General features: G+C 37.9%; 1 protein-coding gene across 1 annotated transcript in view; it reads right to left on the reverse strand.

Annotated features, from left to right (window-relative positions):
• The window catches only part of LOC106075186 (uncharacterized), a 65604-nt gene that overhangs the window by 21886 nt on the left and 18823 nt on the right, over nt 1–24895 (reverse strand). The window contains exons 12-16 of the mRNA XM_056045069.1: nt 19357–19540; nt 12470–12560; nt 7989–8033; nt 5690–5791; nt 626–712 (exon numbers count right to left, since the gene is read on the reverse strand). Coding sequence (XP_055901044.1) covers nt 626–712; nt 5690–5791; nt 7989–8033; nt 12470–12560; nt 19357–19540 — 509 coding nt within the window. The remainder of the gene's footprint in view (nt 1–625; nt 713–5689; nt 5792–7988; nt 8034–12469; nt 12561–19356; nt 19541–24895) is intronic.

Below are 24895 nucleotides of genomic sequence, written 5' to 3' on the forward strand. Positions count from 1 at the left end.
ATGTTCTCTAGTTGGTAGAGCATTTAACATGTCAACAGTACATTGCCTCTTTATCAATATCTGTCTCTTGAAAAAACAATTACGATGTGAATTAGTAAGTGCAGGCGCGGTGGCTGTGTGATAAAGCGCTTGACTTCCAAGCCGGGGGTCCCGGGTTCAAATCCTGGTGAAGACTCGGATTTTTAAATTTTAATTTTTGTATCTTTAGGGCGCCTCTGAGGCCACCCAGCTTCATTGGGTACCTGACATTAGTTTGGAAAAAGTTAAGTCCGTTGGTCGTTGTGCTGGCCACATGATACCCTCGTTAACCGTAGGCCACAGAAACAGAGGACATTTACATCATCTGCCCTATAGGCCACAAAGTCTGAAAGGGGAACTTATTAACATTATTATATAAGTAAGTGCAAGTTTTTCTTCTACACATCCTAAAACTACCTGTTCGTGGTACATTAGTTATTCAAATATCTAAGACCAAAAACACGTCTCACTCTACCGCAATAATTTTCCAGTCAAACAATAAGTCCAGATTGCAAGCACTAGAATATCCGGTGTCGTTATCCAGTATCCACTTACAGGTAAAACATAAGGTTACTTTCACACACTGATCAAAATATAAAATACTTACTTTTATTACAATAACTGCCGTAATAGTTTAACAAACAATGGAAGCACATTCCCGTGTATGGGATGCAGCGGAAGAGGGGAGAATTGACTGAAAAAAAAAACCCATATAAAATAAGTATAAAATAAATAGTGCAAACTTTTAAATATCTTGGTACTATCCTAGACAATAAACTAAATTTTAAGGCAAATACTGATTATATCAGCAAAAAATGGGCAGCAATTACGACCACTGAAAACTGTCATCGTTTAATGTTCGAAAAGGCCTTGGCTATGTTTTATTACGCTCACATGTCGAACATTTTGAGTTTTAGTATCACTGCCTGGTATGGCAATCTGAGCATTAAAAAATATAAAAACATTTTAAAGAATCCTAAATGCTGCTGGTAAAATCATTGGCAAAAAAAAACAAACCCCATTTGGGCAGCTGTTTGAGACAAACATATATAAAAAAAGCTCAAAAGATTCTAGAAATGAGAAAAGACCCTCTGGGTCAGGATTTTGTGATTTGACCATCACAAAAGAGATACAAGACACCGATAGCAAAGATAAACAGACACAAACACTCTTTTGTTCCCCTGGCAATCAAATCATTAAATAGAAACAATCTGATATACACTTTTCACATGTAAACTATGAGTGAGTCTGGTGTGAATGTATATTTTGGTTTCTTATAGTTATACTACTTTTTGTTTGGTGTAATGCACAAATTGTAAGACACATTTCGTTGCGGACAATAAAAGATTATTATTATTATTATTATGTTACAAATGAACGAGTAGTCATTCTCTGGCGCTGCCAGGGTCGAGTTTCGCTAAAGAGAAACAAAATTCATCGTAGTCCCTTTAAGGTGTCTGTGAGGTCAGTTGTTATTATTATTATTATTACTAGAAAATGTGAGAGAGGGGAGAGAGAGGGGAGAGAGGGGAGAGAGAGGGGAGAGAGGGGAGAGAGAGGGGAGAGAGGGGAGAGAGAGAGGGGAGAGAGAGGGGAGAGAGAGGGGAGAGGAGAGAGAGAGAGAGAGGGGAGAGAAAGGGGAGAGAGAGGGAGAGAGAGGGGAGAGAGGGAGAGAGAGGGAGAGAGAGAGGAAGAGTAGAGAGGAGAGAGACAGGGGAGAGACAAAGGAGAGAGAGAGGAGATAGAGAGAGGAGAGAGAGGGAGAGAGAGAGGTGAGAGAGGAGAGAAAGTGGGGAAAGAGAGGGGAGAGAGAGTGAAAAGAGAGGGGAGAGAGGGGAGAGAGACAGGGGAGAGAGACAGGGGAGAGAGAGGGAGAGAGAGGGAGAGAGAGAGGAAGAGTAGAGAGGAGAGAGACAGGGGAGAGACAAAGGAGAGAGAGAGGAGAAAGAGAGAGGAGAGAGAGGGAGAGAGAGAGGTGAGAGAGGAGAGAGAGTGGGGAAAGAGAGGGGAGAGAGAGTGAAAAGAGAGGGGAGAGAGGGGAGAGAGACAGGGGAGAGAGACAGGGGAGAGAGAGGGAAAGAGAGAGGGAGAGAGAGAGAGGAAGAGTAGAGAGGAGAGAGACAGGGGAGAGACAAAGGAGAGAGAGAGGAGATAGAGAGAGGAGAGAGAGGGAGAGAGAGAGGTGAGAGAGGAGAGAGAGTGGGGAAAGAAAGGGGAGAGAGAGTGAAAAGAGAGGGGAGAGAGGGGAGAGAGACAGGGGAGAGAGACAGGGGAGAGAGAGGGAAAGAGAGAGGAGAGAGAGAGGTGAGAGAGAGGAGAGAGAGTGGGGAAAGAGAGGGGAGAGAGAGTGAAAAGAGAGGGGAGAGAGAGGGGAGAGAGACAGGGGAGAGAGACAGGGGAGAGAGAGGGGAGAGAGACAGGGGAGAGAGAGGGGAGAGAGACAGGGGAGAGAGACAGGGGAGAGAGAGGGAAAGAGAGAGGAGAGAGAGGGCGAGGGGATAAAGAGAGAAGGGATAGAGAGAGAGAGAGAGGGGAGAGAAAGAGGGGGAATAGAGAGAGAAGGAGCGAGAAAGAGAAGGAGAGAGAGGAGAGAGAGAGGGGGATAGAGAGAGGGGAGAGAGAGGAGATACACAGAGAGAGAAGAGAGAAGGGGGATAGAGAGGGGAGAGAGAGGGGATAGAGAGAAGGGAAAGAGAGGGGAAAAAGAGAGAGGGGGCAGAAAGAGAGGGGGGAGAGAGGGAGACGCGGGAGGATCTAAGTCAGTAAGTATAGCACAAAAGGTTTTTGAAATAAAACTTTTTAATAGCAGGATAATGCACTGTAGATACCTCAGAATATGCATTTTGTTGGCTATCAATACCTTAAATAGTGCTTGGCGGTGGGGCTTGCTGACAATGGAGGGGATCTACATTTTTCCCACTAACTCCAGGAAGAACCTATTCTATGGTACGATAAACGTCTTCCGAAAGAATGAAGGGTCAGAATGTAATAAAGTAATAAAGATTAATTAAATACACACACACATATTTTTTTGCGGGGGAGGGGGAGAAAAAATTCCCCCCCCCCCGCTTCCGGAAAAAAAATCATGGTTACGCCCATGATGAAAAGTCATACATACTGCTAGCTATCTCGACAGAATCAACCATTAATATCTTATCAAAACTTAAAATAATATGGAAAGACAAAGGCTTGGCCCTCGGCACCAAAATCAGACTGATGCGCTCCCTGGTCATGGCCACATTTGAACTCGGACTGCAGAGCTAGAGAGGAGGATCCTAGCAATGGAATTGAGATACTACAGAAGGATCACAAACCAAGAGACTAGAGACAGGGTTACTGCAGCGATTGGACCCCATGATGACCTGCTAACTATCGTAAAAAAACGCAAGCTGAACATCTATGGCCATATTACAAGATCTTCGGGGCTCGCAAAGACCGTCCTTCAGGGAACAGTTTCAGGAAAAAGAAGAAGAGGCAAACAGAGAAAGCGATGGGAAGTAAAATAAAAGAATGGATGGGTCTATCATTAAAAGAGGTTCTAACTAAGGCAAAGGACAGAGAGGAAAGACGGTCGACGAATCTTGCATGGTGCTTCAACCGTCCAACAGACTAAGGGGTAGGTAAAGGTAAAAAAAAAAAAAATCTCCGAACAGAAGTAACAGAATATGACGCGCTAGTCCTAAGCTGAAAATTGGATCTAGTGAAACTTGCCATTGTGGAGTCTTCAGAGATTGATACATCCCTTTTTCTTCTTTAGATAGCCATCTATTATTTTTTAATGCTGAACTGGTAAATTCTGAAGAAATCTGGCCATGAAAAAGTAGCGCGCTGCTCTTCTCATTAGCCCTGCACTGGCAGCGTGTTGGTTATGCTGGATGGTTGTGGTATCCAATTGTTGAAATACATTCTAAGATGAACAGTTTCGTAACAAGATATTTATAGCTTTTATTGACTTGATCAAGGCGTTTGACCTTGTCAGCAGAGCCAGCCTATTAGAGAGAATCGGCTGTCCAAACAAGCTACAGAAACTAGTGTCACCTTTTTTATGAAAATATGCAGGCACCGTACAGTTTGACAGTTCCGCCTCTAGGCCATTCTCCATCAAGAGCGGAGTAAAACAAGGATGTGTTCTGGCTCCAACACTATTCGGCATCTTCTTTTCAGTTGTACTCACCAGCGCTTTTAAATCCCTGGAAGATGGAGTATATATCCACAGTAGATCCGACGTAAAGCTATTTAACTTGGAACGCCTAAAAGCCAAAACAAAGAGACAGCGTATCTTGATTTGGGAACTGCTGTTCGCCGATGATGCGGCACTCATATCTCACTCACAAGAAGGATTGCAAGGCTTGTGAATGCTCTGGCAGCTGCTTGTCAAGAGTTTAACCTTACAATAAACCTCTAAAGACCGAAATCCTGGCCCAAGATGTCGCAGAAATACTAGCGATACGTAATGGAAATCACACACTTGCAGTGGTGCAAGAATTCACATACTTGGAAGCAATAGCCAGCAACCTAGATTTAGACACTGAGCTGAAAAAAGAATAGGAAAAGCTTCTGCAGCAATGTCAAAACTCTCCTAGCGCGTGTGGAAAAATACCAAATTGACTACGGCAAGCAAAATCCTAGTCTACAATGCCTGCGTTCTGAGTACACTTCTTTTATGGCAGTGAGAGCTGGGCTTACATGCGTCAAGAGCATAGATTAAATAGTTTCCACTTACGCTGCCTGCGACACATAATGTGCATCTCCTGGAGGCATCATGTCTCCAAGCAGGACGTCCTGAAACGGGCCAATGTGGACAGCATCTTTGCTCTTCTTACACAGAGAAGACTACGCTGGCTCGGTCATGTCACTCGCATGCCAGATGGAAGAATCCCTAAAGACATCCTATACGCTGAGCTTGAAGAGGGAGTCAGACCCAAGGGCCGCCCAAGACTAACCTACAGAGATGTCTGTAAGCGAGGCATGAGAGCCACGGGCATCGAACAAAGTATATTGAAGAAGATAGCACAAGACCGGACAGCATGGAGATAAACTGTATGTGCTGGTACAAACTTCGCCGAGTGAAAAAGAGACGAAGCTGCGTCAGCCAAGAGAAAGAAGAAGAAGACTGTCCTGTCAGCCAGCCCTAAGTCAGATGCATACATATACACGAACTGTGGCAAACTTTGCCGCTCCAGAATTGGTTTGATCAGTCATTCCAGATTCTGCCCCATCTCAAGACGAAACCAAGCCATTGATTCACCTGGGAGCATCCATTATCTTCCAAGACATGAGGAGCCATATATTTACTCCACAAACACTCCTTTAATAGAAAAACTGAAGGGGTCAAAGACTGATCTGTAGACCACTGCACCATTCATACCGGATATAGAAATGGTTTATCTGAACCCTCAAACATTAAAATGAGAACGCAGAAGAAGAACAGAATTTTTTTCCCTTAAACTTTGTGCACCATATTCATGGAATACTTTAGGTGAACACCAGCTGGGGTGGGGGCAATGTACACCTGCTGGAAAGAGGCTGCAGAAATTGCAGGAGACCAATTTACACGAAGACAGCCAAGCGGCTCTGGAGGATCGAGTTCTAAGTTTAAGTAAACACTAAACTAAAGTCTTAAACACCAAACACACAGAGCAGATATAAGCGTTATAAAAATCATCCAAACCTTTGAAACAGCAATGTCCAATGTACCCAGGTGCACATCCCATTGGACAAATTCTTTGGCCAATAGCACAACTGGCGTTGTCAATGCAATGGGCTTGTATTTCTGTATAATCAATGAACATCAAGCTTTAATGCAATAAGAAGATCACATTTGTTGTACAGCATGCTATTTTGTCGGTAATTATCTTCAAACTTATAAGTAAGAGGTCTTTATCTGCATAGTCGTTTTCAACATGGTCGATGGCTACTAAGTCGTTGCCTACTTGGTCGATGGCTACATTGTAATTGTCTACATGGCCGATGGCTACCTTGTCATTGTCTACATGGTCGATGACTACAATGTCCCTGTCTACATGGTCGTTGACAATATGGTTAATGACTACATGGTCGAGGTCTACATGGTAGTTGATGTCACGCGCCTCTGGGAAAGGCTTCCATTGTCATGGGGCTCTGGCAGATGTGTTTAATTAAAAAAAAAATTAAAATAATTTAGTTTTGGTGACGTTAGTTTAGGGGTTTCTCGCGCCACCATCGTGCGTTACAGATCGGAAACAGTACGAACAGGTAGCATACCATTGAGAAAAAAATCCCTTTTGTCAACAAGATAAAATTGTTTAATGTAATTAAAATGAAAGGGTACACATTGACTAAACACTTCACACAATAAAGAGCTCATTGACAAAACACTTAAAAAAGATAACACATTGACAAAATACTTCATTGAAAAAAAAAACACACTGACAGAGTACTTCGCTAAAAGTAAAAGCACATTAACAAAAACACTTCACAAAAATAAACTTAAAAAAACACTTCGCTAAAAAAACACATTGACCAAACTTTTCACTATTAAAAGAACACATTTGTAAAGAACTTGGTTAGTCCTTTGAGGGGCTTAATTGAATACCAATACTGTAGATCATTAAAAGCGTACAAGATTTATAAAGTACACTCAACAAAGGAGTAGAAAATGAGTATTTATTTACACCATTACACTGGGTTACACATATTCTATAGACTACATAGTCATCAATACTATAAGTCTTAAATGTGCCCAACTCACAACTAATAAAATAAACAAACAAACAAACAATTTCACATCTTACACACTCCTGCTCTTGACAACATTAACAAAACATTTCACTAAAAAAACACACCGACAGAACACTACAGTACTCTGTTAAAAATGTTTAAGTATCCCTTTCTGTCTCAAGTGTTTTCTAACGGTCACATGACCTGTACTCTAATTATATAATGTCTACATTTAAAAACAAAATAAGCAAACGTACAACTTTAAATGAAATGTCCACTATTTGTCTCTAGTCACCCCACAAAAGATGACTTCTCATGTAATGTGGTGTCCACTATTTGTCTCTAGTCACCCCAAAAGATGACTTCTCATGAAATGTGGTGTCCACTATTTGTCTCTAGTCACCCCCCAAAAGATGACTTTTCATGTAATGTGGTGTCCACTATTTGTCTCTAGTCACCCCACAAAAGATGACTTCTCATGTAATGTGGTGTCCACTATTTGTCTCTAGTCACCCCCCAAAAGATGACTTCTCATGTAATGTGGTTTCCACTATTTGTCTCTAGTCACCCCAGAAGATGACTTCTCATGTAATGTGGTGTCCACTATTTGTCTCTAATCACCCCCCAAAAGATGACTTCTCATGTAATGTGGTGTCCACTATTTGTCTCTAGTCACCCCAAAAGATGACTTCTCATGTAATGTGGTGTCCACTATTTGTCTCTAGTCACCCCAAAAGATGACTTCTCATGTAATGTGGTGTCCACTATTTGTCTCTAGTCACCCCAAAAAATGACTTCTCATGTAATGTGGTTTCCACTATTTGTCTCTAGTCACCCCAGAAGATGACTTCTCATGTAATGTGGTGTCCACTATTTGTCTCTAATCACCCCCCAAAAGATGACTTCTCATGTAATGTGGTGTCCACTATTTGTCTCTAGTCACCCCAAAAGATGACTTCTCATGTAATGTGGTGTCCACTATTTGTCTCTAGTCACCCCAAAAAATGACTTCTCATGTAATGTGGTGTCCACTATTTGTCTCTAATCACCCCAAAAGATGACTTCTCATGTAATGTGGTGTCCACTATTTGTATCTAGTCACCCCCCTAGAAGATGACTTCTCATGTAATGTGGTTTCCACTATTTGTCTCTAGTCACCCCCAAAAGATGACTTCTTGTGTAATGTGGTGTACACTATTTATCTGCTGTCAACACCCGAACTACATGACCAACACGATGGCCTGCCATGATTCCAACCATTCAATACTTAACTTCTGGTCCGAGATCTTCATCAACACTTCCGTCCAGGTCATTATCTAGCGGGTGGGAAAGAGATATTTATAAGATATATTAATAATTCGACTTCGGTGAAACTAAATTGGTGAAAGCACTTTAATTTTACAAAGATTATATCAACTCACTGACTTTCTGAGAAAAGGTTTCTGCACATTATTTCTCCCACAGACAATCTCGGTTCAAGATGAAATTTAGTACAATTATTTCTTGTTCCAGACAAAATAAGAATCAAAATAAAAAAATATTAGAGAGAGAGTTTGTGCTATAATGCAAAAATATCAGGTGACCGAGCCTCGCTCGGATGAATAATTTGTTAAGGAAGGATATTTACCCGAAGTTATTTTGGGAATATTGTTGTAATTACGAAAATGAACTATCGGGTAAAGACTATCAATCCGAAGAGTTGCTTTTTAGTTCTTTCAGTTCTCAATGTAAGTGTACATGGCGATTAGAATAGAAAGTCACCCCAACAGTAGGCCTATAGAAAACCACAGCTCACGTCTTAACGTTTTACATTGCTTCTTTCATGTAGAACTATTGGGCTATTATAGGCTTGTAAGAAAGTCTTTGCAGTGTAACTTCTAAAATTGTTACTTTCTGACATTTAATATTGCAATTAATATATTCATTATGGCTCTGAGACATGGACACTTTACAGAAAAAACTAAGACTTCTTGAGTGCTTTCACCAAAGATGCTTGCGCTCCATCATGGACATACGGTGGCAGGACCGCACTACAAACAGCGATGTCCTTGCCAACGCCGGTATGGACAGTATAGAAGGACTTCTTATGGTCCAACAGTTGCACTGGGTAGGGCACGTATCCCGTATGGGAGACGAACGAATGCCAAGGCAGTCTTTTTTTGTGAGCTAAAAGGTGGTCGACGTGACAGAAGCGCTCCACGGAAATTCTTCAAAGACCAGCTTAGTCGTCAACTTTCCTTGGCTAACATAGAAGAGAGCACCTGGTTGCATGCGGCCTCCGAACGAGACAGCTGGAGGTCTCTCACGAAGGCCGCGGGATACACATTTGAGACAAAAAGAAAATCTGCAGCCGAGAACAAACGCAGACGGCGAAAAGAAAATCTAAATCGGCCACCTGCGGACAATGGTTATGCTTGCTCTGGATGTGGCAAAATATGTAGATCACAGTTGGGGCTGCACAGCAAAGGGAAATACTGCATTCCTCACTTATCTTCGGACTCGAATTTCATACCATTTTGCAAGAATATCGCTGTTTGTATTGTGGTCTTTGGTGAAGTCGTTCAAGAAGTCTTAGTTGCTTTCTATAAAGTACTCATGTCTCAGATCCACATAGATGGGTTGAGAGAATACTGGTTGAAACTGATTTTTGTAGACAGGCGAGCGATTTATTTCGCCACACTCTCGCTTGAAGGCGTCCAAAAGCACGACTATCCATAATCACATATCAAACTCTCTTTAAAACAATGCGTCAATTGATACAATGCTTCCCAGATAATGTGAAGTCATCTACCACTTTAAGGGATGTCTATGGCAGTGATCTTTGGGCTGAGTAGGTTTTATTGAGTGACTTTTGGAACATGACTTCTGTTTTACCGAGGTTTATAGGTTAACAAATAAAAAAAAAAGGGCAGCAGCGTGATGAAAATTCGTTGACCGCGAGCTGGATATCATCAGGGCCAGCCCTAGGCCTATGTTGTCACAGTGGTGGACCCCGAAGGTTCAAAAGCTCCGCGCTAATTCTAGGTGTAAATTATTAAATTAAACCATTATAATTTATAATAGGGTTCCCGTGGTCTCCTTGTTTTCAAGGAGCTCCTGGAAATCTCCTCCTGAAACACATAAAAATGTCCTTAAAAAGACAAAATTGTCATTTTGGGGTGTCAATCAATATGGTAAACGCCAGTCCTACGCGTGATATAAAAAAACGGCATCGTCAGCTTTCATTTAATAAAAATGTAATGCAAATACGAATTTATTTTCTAATACAAAATCTTTATTTTCACTTATTATCCTTATCAATACCCTTACTGGTCCTCATTTTTTTCACATAGGGCCCCGCAAATGTTAGGGCCGGCCCTGATTGTGCAAGTAAGGCATAGATAAGCTGTGTTATGACCATTTCCTACGTTTTGGTATTGGACGGCAGACTTCGAAGCTTAAACACATTGAAATAATTCACCAGCAAAATAATAACAAAGTAAAAGCTACCTACGGGTGTACGCAATTCAAGTGTAAACAATTTATAAAGCCTTTAAAACACAATAACTAATTATACATAAAGATATTTCATTATTTTTCTTCCATAGTTTCATAATGGATCAATGTAAATTAAGATGGTGCGCAAATGTTTAATTACGCCAATTGAATCATTAAAACTTTTTCTTGTTTGCGAAGAAATGTCTTAGTGTACTGCTGTGAGCCTAGTGACGTAAGCGGTGTCAAGTTTTTTTTCCCATTGACGTCATATAGAAAATTTCATTCATAAAACATTCTAGCCAAAATAAATTTTTCGATAATGAGCCATTTTCAAACCGATATAACGGTCGACCTCGAGTTTTCCTGATGTGGCCAATGAGTTGAGAATTTTTTTCTCACTATTATGCACATACCGTGAACTTTTAAAGAAAATCGTTAGAGCCGTTTTCGAAATAAAATTTATATATATATATAAATATAAATATATATACATACATACATACATACATACAAGAATTGCTCGCTTAAGAGTATAGGATCAGAGGCGCCCTCCCTTCTCCCTGTGAATGAATGTTGAATGGTGTAAGGTTGCAGAATGCGAATGTCGTGTAATGCTGGGTTCTTGCTTCCTGAAGTACTCTTGACACGTGACAAGACAAATATTATAAACTGACTGAAGTCCGTTTCAGCAGACAAACATGAAGTTAATTACAACACAATAATAATAATACTGCACTCGTTGTTAGTGCTACAAGTCAAGAAATAATAAACAATCCTATCCGCATAACAGCGGTATCAAAAGTATCCAATATATGTTAGTTACAAATCACGTCCGCATCTCAGCGGGTAACACTGTGTAGAAATATAGATCAACTAATAGGCCTACATGTCTCAAAAGACCACTGGCAACAACTGCCCACAAGTTACTTTCTAACTGAAATTACTACAGACTTTTCTAAGTCGCTACTGTCCATCCCGGACCAAAATATACTTGACCACTCGGTCCAAAGAATAACACTTGACTTCTAACTTGACTTCACTTGTCTGCTTGACTTGACTGACTGAACTCTAAGTCTAATTTTATTCATTCTACTACCTGTTTTCTACATCAGGAATTCCACGTGTCTTTTAAACTCTTAACATGACGTGAACTTTAGATCATGCAATGTCAACTAAGACTATGACACTCCCCCCCCCCCCTAATTAGACCCCCCTAATAGGCAAGAAATTTTCGAGTCAGTATTTTTTACCAAACGTCTTTTCACGTCAGAACTTTATAGATCTAGAACATGGAACAAGCTAAACACCTTTCATGATCTGATCTGATCTCAAAAGTGGCTCTAAAGATTTCCCTAAAAATATAGCAGTCGATGTATATCACTAAGAAAAGAAATACTAGCTCGTTGGCCACACGGGGAAAACTGTAGTCGTACCGTTATCAGATATTTATATATATCACTTTACGGTTATCTGTCCTAAAACTGGCAAAAGTTTTCCACTAGCTGTACCGGCACCTTTTTCAATGGTGGGAAAAAATGATCACTTTTTTTGTATTATAAGGTTTATTATTAATTTATTTGTTGTTAAAAGTTAGGCGATTCATCACTGACAACCGGCACGTATTTTTTTTGTACAAAAAACAAAACAAAAAAAAAACAAAAACCACTGTATTTAGGGAGATTGTCACCGTGTTAGTTTTGGATGGTCACCTGGTGCAGTGACCGAGTGGTTAAGCGCTAGGCTTCCGAACCTGGGGACCTGGTTCGAATCTCGGCGATGACTGAGTTTTGAATTTCGTGATTTTTAGGGCGTCCCTGAGTCCACCCAGCTCTAATGGGTACCTGACTATAGTTGGGGAAAGTAAAGGCGGTTGGTCATTAAGCTGGCCACATAACACCCGTTGGCCAAAGAAACAGATGAGCTTGACATCTTCTGACCTATAGATTGCAAGATCTGAAAAAAGAAACTCTACTCGTTGGTGACATGTAATAGTGTTACAATGCGCACTTTGTTACAATAATTGAAGTAGACTCGGTCACAATCCTTCAAAGAAACATGCTTTTGACAAATATAGTAGTAACTGGTACAAGTCTCTACCAACTCTTTATAATAAATCTCTCATGTGACTGCCCTCTACTGACTGCTATGGTTAGCTAGAGGTTAAAAGTATTCACTCTCAGAACCAGGAGTGTTATGAGTTAAACTCAAAATATCTAAATAAGGAGTTCTACCGTATGGCACCAACTTTAAGGTGATAACAGTGATCTTCACTTACCTATATCATCTAGCTTTTCTTCATCTATCAGTCTATCACAATCATCATCTAATAAGTCATTCCTTGCAACAGGAAACGGTTTTTCGCAATCCTTAGTTTAAAACAAATTGAAACATTTAGTAAAATCAATAAAAAGTGCTAAGGATCACTTGATCAAAATTTTATATATTTTTATTCGCTGTAGCGAATTGGACCCACTGGCGGATCCAGGGAAGGGGGGCGGTAGGGGCGATAGCCCCCCCCCCCCACTCGGTCCCCCCCCCCCCCCCCAAAGGGGTGGGGGCCGGAGTGACGGCCGGACAAATTTTAGTATAGAATTCACACAATTTGTATACGAATGCATTACTTATGTTAATAATATATACTAATTATTTATATTTCAACCTATTTTTAGATTATTTCGCCCACCCCTTCTAGTATTTTGGCCGATTCGGTAGGGCCGGGAGGGGGCGATGGCATCAATCCGCCCCCCCCCCCCCCCCACGTTTCGAGTGGAGTGGGGGGGCGGTCCTATTTATTTGCAGAAATCACAGTTTGCTAACAGAATCAATTAAATATCTATATGATTAAAACTTGTTATTGGTATTTTAACCGGTCTTTATATTATGTCGTTCATCTTTGGCCGATTGGAAGGGGAGGAGAGAATACCTCTACTGCCCTTCCCATCTAAACCCTTTGAGTGTGGGGGGGGGCGGTCCTACTTTTATGGAGAAATCATAGTATGTGAACAAAATTAGTCGAATATCTATATAATATAGACAGGTGGAAGTGCGATACATGCAATCACCTTCCCCCCATTGGACAAATCAATACTTTTTCTTTTTGTATTATAGTAAGAAATTACAAAATTAAAAAAAATCTGTCACTAATATAATTTATATATGCTATAAAGTAAATTCTTATATCGAGTCGCCCAACCTCTATTCTTTAATGCAAAATGCAATCATTAGCAGAAATTATAAAAAGGAGCGAGGATTAATCGTTTTCATTTTACCGCCCTTACCCTTTCCAGACAGAGTTTGTGTAATTTCACATGAATTTATCATAACTATTTTAAGAAAGACTTTGCTTTGGAAAAGCTATAATTCAAACGAAATTTTTCAATATAACAGTCACGGTTGAGATGAGTTCAAAAGCCAAATAATCTTTTCCTAGTCGACTTTTTCCAACCTTTACTCTATCTCATATTTTCCTAGTTAAATAAATTTAAGACTATAACTCACAATTTATGCTTACATTTTATTGAATATTATTAATCGAATATTTTTTTTTTCGGCGGCGATCCTCAAAGCCTTAATCTAAATATGTTGGGTATCTTATCTTTTCAAAGAACAAATCGGTTGTATTTGCAATGCATTAAGGGACTATAAATTCATATTAGAATATTTTTCCACATTATTCAAAAGGTCCTTTATAATAGAATGAATAATGAGCTGTAGGTCAGGAGAATGCGTTACTGCAGTGAAGAATGCCAAAAAACGCTTTTAGCGTTGAGGCTTCGCCCCGAACCTCACTGATGAATAATGAGCTGTAGATGTCAGAAGAATGCGTTTCAGCCGTGAAAAATGCAAGAAAACGCTTTTTGCGTCGGGGCTTCGTCCCGAACCCACACTGATAAATAATGAGCTGTAGATGTCAGGAGAATGCGTTTCTGTCGTGAAAAATGCAAGAAAACGCTTTTGGCGTAGGGGCTTCGCCCCGAACCCCACTGAGGAAACTTACAGCGCTCTCCTAGACCCCCAAGCTTGCAAGAGAAAGGCCTCAACGTGACTGTTTTTTTTTCTGTTTTTTTCTCGCCGAAGATTGAGAAACAGTCTTATTTTATTCTCATATATATAAATGCTGTACGCACGTTTATGCATAGGGTTAGGGTTTACTGGGCGTTAGGGTTAGGGTTTGGACAAAAATCGCCCCCCCCCACTCCAAAGTTCTGGATCCGCCAGTGATTGGACCTCACGTTGACCTACTAACTATCGTACAAAAATAACGCAAGTTAAAAATAGTACCAGGTGGCCTCGCCTCGCTCGGTTAAATAATTTCTTAAGGAAGGTTACATACCCGAAGTCATTTTGGGAATATTTTTGTAATTACCAAAATGTACGATCGGATAAAGACTACTAATCTGAAGAGTTGCTTTAGTGTTCTGTCAGTTCTAAATGTAATTGTACATGGCGATTAAATATAAAGTCTCTTAAGTCCTCCTACAGTCTAGACCAGTGGTTCCCAAACTTTTTTGGGTCGTAGACCCCTTGACATTTTTTTCGGTATTTGGTAGACCCCCCTGCTTAGCTAATATTGCCCGAATGCAATTTTGCTGATTTATGAACTTCTACTGTTTTTTGTTTTTTTTTGCTAATGTCTAACCCTAGTGAAGACCGAAAAAGTCATAACAACTGTCTGTAAGTTCACCTCAGTGAATGTATGAAACAAGTCTTTAAAATAGGTCTGATTTTCGTCTTAAATTTCGTTTCAAATTTAGATCTTCGACATCCAATAACTCCGACAGTGTCTTGTCAAACAAAAGTCTTCCGACTTCCATCGTAGTTCAGTGTTATAAGGATGAATGTTCTTGTCATTTTCTCTATACATTTGAGCAAGTAATTTAGCTTCTTATGACTGCGTTGATAACGAATTGAAGACATTCCTGCAATCTAGATCTACTTTTTAGTTACTTAGTGTATTAGTAACACCCTGGTAGTACCCAACCATGAAAGGTGCTCCATTTGTTGCTACTGATATAATAGTTACAGGGTTTGTTTTTTTCTTCGAAATAGTCCACAAAACATGAAATGTGCATTCGACTTTATTATCAATGATCAGTTTTCACAAAAAGAAATTATTTTGTGAATGTCTTTATCCATAAATAAACGTACATATGCCAATAAAAAAATACTTCATTAGAGGTACGGTTGACTGGTCCGTTTTCGTGGTCACAACTCAGTTCATCAATTGGCCTTTGGTCTTTTTGTTGCTTAGAGGAATTCTTGAATAATATCAGATGCAGGTTTGTGTACAAAATAGTTTTAAAAACTTCATCGGCTGACTAAATCATTCCTCTTTTCGCCTATTGTTTGATGTTTTCATAATTTTGCAAGATATTTTAAGACACTTGCAAACCATCATATTTTCCTTAAAATGTGAAAGCCATTGTAGGTCTATTGTCAACTTTATCCTCGAGAGTTCAATAGTTTTTCAAATCTTATCAGGGCAGCATTGTCTCCAACGATCCTCCAGCTGGTTTCATTAGTGTCATTACATAAAATGTTGTTAAAAATTTTTAGAAATTAAGACCACAGTCTACTTTCATATTTAGATTCGGCCTTGTTAAATATTAGTTATCTGTAGACCAAATAAAGCTATTTAAATGAGGTATTATTATTTAAAATATTTTTTTATTCCAATAATAGAATAAAAATTTAATGGCCTACCTATAATGAAGTATAAATAATGTATATTTGTATGATATAATTGTTAATTCTATTAATGTTATATAAATACTCCTTCTTCCCTAGTGCTATTAGAGCATGGAATGGGTTGCCTGAGCTAGCCAGGAAAACCAGTGACTTGGCAGAATTTAAGTCATTGGTTAATATGCATGACTAAATGCATGACGCGTAGGACGTAATCATCTTCTTTTTTGAAGTAACGTCTGTATTATATAAGATAAGAAGATAATGTGAGATTCATATTAAACTCAAGACCTTCTTAAATGAGATCCACTCTCGTGGACCCCCATTTGCATGTCATAGACTCTCAATTCTTTTTTTTCAATTTCGTAGACCCCTTGGAAGTCCTCGTAGACACCTGGGGGTCTATATAGACCACTTTGGGAATCAATGGTCTAGACAAACCACAGCTCACATCCGTCTTATAGTTTTACAATACATCTTTTACACAACTATTGTAGGTCTACTATTATCGGCTTGGAAGAAAGTCTTTCAAGTGTGACTTCTCAGATGATTACTTTCAGACATTTACTTATGCAATTAGTATATATTCATTATGGCTTTAGTACGAAGCATCAAGTGACGCAAATCTCTACGTTACAGGGTAAAACAGGCACTTTGTGACAAAATGAATTACGCTTTTTTTTTCTTAATAGACTTAGACTTAAATCATTGCATTAGTTATATAAAGACGAACACCTTGCCTTTGGAATATGTTCGTCCCCCATGCCCCGCCCAGCCTGACTGTCGGACTATAAGAAGTTCATACCGGCTTTTGCCATCCATCCATCCAAGTGGTGCTACAGCCAATGGAGGAATATGGCCTGCTTCAACACATCCCTCAATTCAGATCTCTCCTGGGCCTTCCGTCACTACGCCCTAACCCCAAGCCAAGGTTTATAATTAAATCAAAAGAGGCTGCCACGTACGCAAACTCGCTGACCGCTAGCTAGATATCAGTTTAGTGTGAGCAAGTAAGGCGTAGAGAAGCTGTGTTATGACCATTTCCTTTGTTTTAGTACGGGACAGTAGACACCGAAGCATGAACACATGGTAATAATTCACCAGCAAAATAATAATAATAATAAGGCTTGTCTTCGAGTCCGAATATTAATGAGGAATGCAGTATTTCCCGTGGCTACGCAGCCCCAGCTGTGACCGACATATTTTGCCACATTCAGGGCAAGCATAACCACAGCGGATTTTCTTTTGGTCTCAAATGTGTATCCGCGGCCTTTGTATAGAGGGAATTCTTAAAGTCCGACAGTTACGCTGGACAAGGCACTATCCTGTATGGGAGACGAATCTCAGACGAACGTATGCCAAAAGCACTCTTTTTTGGTGAGCTTAAAAGTGGTCGACGTAATACCGAAACGCTTTAAAGACCAGCTTAGGCGCCCACTTGCCTTAGCTGACATAGAGCACCTGGTTGCATGCGGCCTCAGAACGAGACAGATGGAGGTCACCAGCAAAATAAAAAACAAAGTAAAAGGTATCTACACCGCTCTACGCAACTTAAGTGTCAACAATTTATTAAGCACTTAAAATACATCAGCACATTTCATTTCATTGCTTCTCTTTCATAGTTCCTAAATAAATCAATCTACAATAAGATGTTTAATGTTTAATTAGGTCTATTGATTCTTTAAAACTCATTCTTGTTTGCAAAGAAATACTTTAGTGTACTGCGGTAAGTCTAGTGACGCAAGCAGCGTTTTTCCCGTTTCACATCATGGAAAATGTTCATTCATAAAACATTGTAGCCAAAATTAATTTTTCGATAATGAGGCATTTTCAAACCAATATAACGGTCGACCTCGAGTTTTCCCGATGTGGCAAATGAGTTGAGAATTTTTTTCTTACTGATATGCACATAAATTGAAATTTTAAAGAAAATCGTTAGAGCCGTTTTCGAAATAAAATATATATATACAAGAATTGCTCGCTTAAGAGTATAGGATATGGCCATATTGCAATGTCTTCGGGGCTCGCAAAGATCTTCCTTACGGGTACAGTACCATGAATAAGAAGAAGAGGCAGACAGAAAAAGCGATGAAAGAGGTTCTAAGGCAAAAGACAGAGAAGAATAGAGAAAGACGGTCGACAAATCTTGCATGGTGCCCCAACGGTCCAATAGACTAAGGTGTCGCCCCTATTGAATTAATTGTATAGTTAAAATATTCTCTATTTAATAGCACCGCTTTCGTCTTTTTTGATGACGTCATTTATATTGGTTTTATTTGTGTGCAGTAGGTGATCTCCCCTTGTTGCTTCGTCATAATTTTGTTTTATGACGTAGTAGGCTTTCGTCGTAGATCGTTTGGTTCTTTCTCTCCGTCATGGGCTGTAGAGCCAAGTTGTAGATCTTTGGAGCTCCTGAATTAGACGTGTGTCTTCGTTACTGGATAGCCTTATTGTTGACCCTGTTATATAGTCTTGGATTATTTGACCCCTGTTTAGGATGAGTTTTATTTCACATTGTAAAGTTATTTTATTTGGATTCAATCGTATTCGTATTTTTGTAATTAGATTAGAAGATTAGCAGATTCTGTTCTTTATCTTTCTATAGGGTTTCAGTTTTATTGGCAGTCTCAGTTTTAGGTTACAGGACTGAGGTCTTTCATCTCAGGTGTTGGTACTGAGGTTCGAGTCCGAGATTCCAGATTGTGGGTTTCTAAATGCAGACTTGTTGTATGTTGTGAAGTTGTGAGTTGAACTTTGACTCTTCATCGTATTGAACATTCATCTTGGTTGAAGATAGATCTACTTGTGTTGCCATTGGTGTATGAAGCACACGGCATCTGTTTCCAGAATTGTTGTCTTGGAATGACATTGATGAGGTGAATACTATTTTTCTTAAAATACTAATTGAGTATTGGATTGAACCATATTATACTCGATCTATATGTGTTTGTATTTGTTATCATTATCATTGAACATATATCATTTTCATTGTACAAATATCATTAGATTAAATTCATATTTTAATTTAAATCATCATACACCTCGTTCATTGGTCGATGTAGCCTACAACTGGGTGTGTCTGTCGGGCTGAACTTTGGGACCACAAAAAAACATGATATAAAATACATATAATACTTACACATATGGTAATTGAAATAAATTATTTTTAATAATTACATACATTAATACATTTGTAATATGTAATAATTTCATTCACCTTAAGCCCTGACATCAGGGATAGGTAAAGGTAATATTTCTATTATTGTGCTATGATGTCGTAATGTAGAAAAAGAGTACAGACATAGGCGATTGAAAGTGAGAGAGTGAGAGAAGAAGCGTTAGAAAAATATATAGGTAAGGTTTCAGAGAGAGATAAATAGATATTTGATGATACGGGGGTATTACAACATCCACTTATAGTTCTAATGCTAACGTACTCTACGAACTAATCCGCCTAAAGATGTACAGTTCATTTACCTCATAGTTTAATAAGTTCTTTAGTCCAGCGGGATACATGTAGGCTGCATGATCATTAATTCGATTGCCGTAGAGATAACAACCAAATGGAGATTTTCCTAACGACGTAGCTTCATGGAGCCCGTCTCCAACAGCCAAGTACCCGCTGACGTCAACGCTAGACATGTTCATCCAGTTAACAGATCTAGGAAGAAAAACCACTTTTATTACAAAGCTTATATCAACTCACCCTTTCTGTCTGTCAGGTTAAAAGTTTGTAAACGTTATTTCTCCCACACCGAATCTCTGATAAGGCTGAAATTATATATAATTAATTCTTTTACCTGACAAAACAGGGATCAATAAAAAACAAGATTACAAAGAGAGTTTGTGTAATCATACAAACTCAGAGGCGGCCCCAGTCGGAATCGATTCCTGTCAGATCCGCCTATTCGCAAGGATTATTCAAGACGTGATTTAATTTTGATGGTCAAAAGAAATAATGTTTCAAAGATTCTTTTGCCGTTGTAAAAAATTGTGCAGTTTGCGCGCTGCACACGCTCGGATTTATCGATGGTCCCTGCCCGCTCCCATCCCCTGTAGTCCTTCTGGAGGTTTGGACTAGGAAGTAAACTATCTTCAACTCTGAAGGAACATCCGAAACATGTAAAACAAACAAACAAACAACCCGGGACCGTCGAGATAATCAGTTCAGCACGCCAACCGCACGACCAGGCATTGCTGTTAACTTAAAAACAAACTGGTTACAAACTAATAGTCTATTATTCATAAAGAGATCTATTACACGTTACGGCATGGCATCTACCGGATATCTACAATATGTCAGACGAGCGATTTTAGATAATCTTTCAGCATTGATTTGTAATTGAAAAAAAAAAAAAAGAAGAAAAGAACAGATATATCGTGCTTGTACTTCGATGTCGCAGGAAAGTTATCAACACAGCTATTGGCATTTTCATTTAAAAGGAACTAGAATAAGGATGTAGATCTACATAAACTAAACTTCTGATTCAGCACTCTTAAGATCTATATCTACTAGATCTAGATCTATAATATAATTTTGGAATAATTTAGATGTAATTTAGATTAGATTTATGCCAAAAAGTCCTACATAATCTATCGATAGACTTAATACAACACTAAATTTTTAAAAAAAGTAGATTAGTTTTAGTATATTATAACATTGCAATATTGATCTAGACGTTTGGAAATCAAAATTTACACTTTAAGTCTAGAAATTGAAATTCTATATCTTGATTTAGTCTAAGTCTAAACTAGACCTAGAAATTCTAGATCAAGACTCTACAACGATTTTAATTAGAATATGAATCCAGATCTAGTTTAAAAAATCTAGATATACTGTAAAAAATCTAGATCTAGTTTAAAACATCTAGATTCGATCTAAATCTAGCTATCATGCCTTTTTAAAATACGAGAGATAACGAGGTTTAATAAACAATATAATACCAAGTTGTTTTAACACTGCATTTGAAGAGTTCATTCCATATGACGTCAAAGGAAAAAAATTCACTACGTCACACGGCCTAGTTAGACTAAAAATGTCTTCATCAATACGAGCCGAGGGATCATAGACTTTGGTGCATCGAGAGAGTTTTTTTTAGCATTTCATTTAAAGAATTAATTACTTATGACGTCATGGGAAACAACGTCACACGGCCTAGTTAGACTAAAATTTGCTTCATCAATACGAGCCAGTTATCGAGGGTTCATAGACATTGGAGCACCGAGTGCTGTTTTAGCCTTACATTTAAATAGTTCATTCCGTATGACGTCAAAGAAAAAAAAATCCACTACGTCACAATGGGGTAGTAAAAAAAAATGTTTTTATTAACACGAGAGATTGAAAGAGGGTACGTAGTCTCCATTACACAGAGTTCTAATAGAAATCATTTAAAGATATAAATATGTATATATATTAGGATTAAAGCCGCATTTTTTGTGCATTTTGTCTGTCAGTCTGTCTGTCCATTTTGTTAATATCGAAAAAAACAACAACTAAAAACTATTGAAAATTTGATAAACCTTTAATTTTCCTTCCGAAACATCGCAATAGTTTTAAGTATCTATAATAGATTTTTTTTTCGCATGTTTGTATATATAGTGAGAGAAATAGAGAATTCTAGATGAATCTAATACCATTAGTTAAATTTTTAAAATGGTCTCGTATGAAATTAAATGTACCATAGCCTTGTGGAGAGATTTTTATATCATATTTTGCTGTTAAGAAGTTGTTTTCCTTTAAAATGGGAACATAATATTAACGATAATTAGATTTTAAAATGTTTAGCTAGAAATGTTGGCTAGAAAATTAACTGTAATGTACTACAGAAGTGCGATTTTACTTAAATAGAATTAGAGTGTTTTTCATAAAAATCTTGAACTACCGATATTCATAAATGAGAAGATTATTTGTTTTAATATTAGATGAGGGATTTCAAACAGTTATTTGTGTTAGTAGATTTTTCATATAAAATTCATAAAATTTGGAACAATTTTGGCGACGATTTGTAAGAAAAATTAAGTAATGTAGGTTGATTTCTTTTTCAAAATCAAATCCGGAACATTCTTTACAGATGAAAAAAAAAAATCCCTGTTAAGTTTCAGCAAGAAAAATCAATGTAAAAAAAGTCTAATAAGTGTTTTTCAATAATCGTTTTTAGTAAATTACTTTTTTATTTTAAAATCCTGAACAACCTATTGTCGATGTTTTTGAAAAAAAAAGTCATTTGACATAACTTTGTTTTAAGTTGAAAAAACGGAACAATTGGATATCGATAAATAAATAACTTTGTTTTAAGTTGAAAAAACGGAACAATTGGATATCGATAATTAAACTATAGTGACATATTGTCCAAGAATATAAGGCTAATGTAAGTCAATGATGCTATTTCAAATTACAGTTTGACATAATTTGTTTTTACAAAACAATATTCGGAACAAATTCATAGTTCTTCATAGTTCATAGCACGGAAATGACATGTAATATAAGTTAGATGAGCAAACAAACATTCGTTGGCATTGATTTAAAACAACAACACCTGGAACAATCTATTATAGATACTGTTATGACTCCGCCATGCTTACCGGCCCGCGTCTATGTCTCGTTGAGTTGCCTCACTTAAGTTATTACAATTCTTAAAACTATTGCAATGTTTGGAAGGAACATTAAAGGTTAAATCAGATTGTCAATAGCGTTTAGTGTTGTTGTTGTTTTTTATATAAACGTGATTGACAGACAAAACGCACAAAAAATAAGCAACTTGTACCCTGATGGGGGCACTAAACAAAAAATAAATAAAATCTGATTATTTAAAATTTTTTAAGGAATTAGTTTAGTATCACATTATGTCGCAGCATTACGCTACTCCACGAAATTCGCAGCATTAGAAGTCCATTAAAATTTTTTTTCGTGATATTTACATACAAAGTGAATTCTTATCCTTTATAAACAAACATAAATGTTTTCTTTTAATTTTAGCAGCTAGTTGACCAGAAAAAAACACCTTTTACTAATATTTACATTTTTTTGTGTGAACATTTCTTGTACATTTTAAAAAAACAATATTTGACCTAGTGATACTGTCTTTCTTTGTTAACATATTGTAACATTGCCTCCCTTACATTTATGTAATTGTTTTAGATATGGTGTATTTTTATGATAAAATCGCTTGCATAATTAATTTTATAAACTAAACGGTTTGCTTTTAGAAAACCAAAAGTAGCCGTTGCACCTAAACTTTTCAAGCCCCATCGCATGGTGAAATAATATTTTTCATTTCTCTTCTAGTTTTCGAGATCAGAGTGTGACAGACGGATAGACGGACATTTTGCACAAACCTAATAGCGGCTTTTCCCCTTACGGGGGCCGCTAATAATTAACCAGTTAGTTAATTAACTCTTTGTAATTTATTATTCTGTGTTATCTTAAACAAGGGAAAGATATGGTACTTGACAGATGTAGTGATATAAGCTGAATAAGCCCCCTTGAGGACTCTTGAGCCATGAGAGAATTTTTTTTTACGCATTTAAAAAACGATCATGTAAACATTCACCAAGATATCCTCTTCTTTTCCCCCACCCCCTTTCTTAACTGGTCCAGACAAGTGATGGGATCATAGCGTATGGATAAAGCTAAAAGTTAAAAAAAAAAAACAAGTGGTAAAATATTTCTAATCGTACAGATTATCATTAATGTCTAATAATGTCTATCATTAATTTCATTGCATGACTGATCTAGGCTAATTGATGTAATTACACTATAAGCTTTGTTTTTTTAAATTATTCTTTATGTTTTTCTTCAGTGTAGTAAAATTACATACATACAATGTATGAGATACATTTAATATGAACCATTTACACAGTAATAACTGGTACACCTCTACCTTTTATCTCAATTGATAAATAAACAAACAAAAATACAAAACAAGAAAATATAAAAAATCCTTTCTTAAAAAAAAGAAAGCTTATCTGAAGGGGAAGAACTCCATACTTAAAACTACACCTCCCAATAATGTACAAGTCATTTCCCTTTTACGAAATCAAATCAAATAATTAATTACTAATAACTAATTGAGTATTTTTAGCGGCCCCCGAAAGGGGAAAAGACACTATTAGTTTTGTGCGAAATGTCTGTCCGTCTGTCCGTCTGTCCCGTTTAGATCTCGTAAACTAGAAAAGATATTGAAAATCCGACATCACAATATTTTAGACCATTCAAAGTTCTGATGCAACGGCTACTTTTTTTTTCCTGAAAGCGAAAATTCTAATTTTTAAAATCAATTATGCAAACAGTTTTTTAAAGAGAAAAAGCTAATTAGTATGCATTATATGTTTGACCCAATTTAAAACAAAAAGTAATCTTATAAACTTCATTTTCGTTAACATTTTTTTTTGTATAGCGTAAATTTTTTTTTTCTTGAGGATTAGAATTTGAGATTGAGCCTTTTCAAAACAATTACATTATTTATTCTGAACCGAGGGTCCCGGGTTCGAATCCTAGTGAAGACTGGGATTTGTAACTTCTTAGTCTACCCAGCTCTAATGGGTACCTGACATTAGTTGGGGAAAAGTAAAGGCGGTTGGTCGTTGTGCTGGCTACATGACACCCTCGTTAACCCTAGGCCACAAAAACAGATGAACTTTACATCATCTGCCCTATAGACCACAAACTAGTTAGGCCAGGTTCACATCTAACTTTACATTCACTTTCACTTATCCTTTGATCTGCGGGACGGTTGGGGCACTACACAAGATCTGTTAACCTTCTTTCTCCATTCTTATCTCTCATTTGTCTTTGATATAATTTCATTCGGATGTTCTTTCTGAAAATATTGAAGCCTACCTGGGTGGACCACTGGTCGTGCGGTTTGCGCGCTCGACTGTCGTTCGGATTTATCGACTGTCGAAGGTTCAAACCCTGCCTGCTCCCATCCCCCGTCGTCCTGCGGGAGGTTTGGACTAGGAAGTAAACTATCTTCAGCTCTGAAGGATTATCAGAAATATATAAAACATTTTACTT

The sequence above is a fragment of the Biomphalaria glabrata genome, chromosome 10 (genome assembly GCF_947242115.1).
Source record: "Biomphalaria glabrata chromosome 10, xgBioGlab47.1, whole genome shotgun sequence".
Classification (NCBI taxonomy): Eukaryota; Metazoa; Mollusca; class Gastropoda; family Planorbidae; genus Biomphalaria; species Biomphalaria glabrata.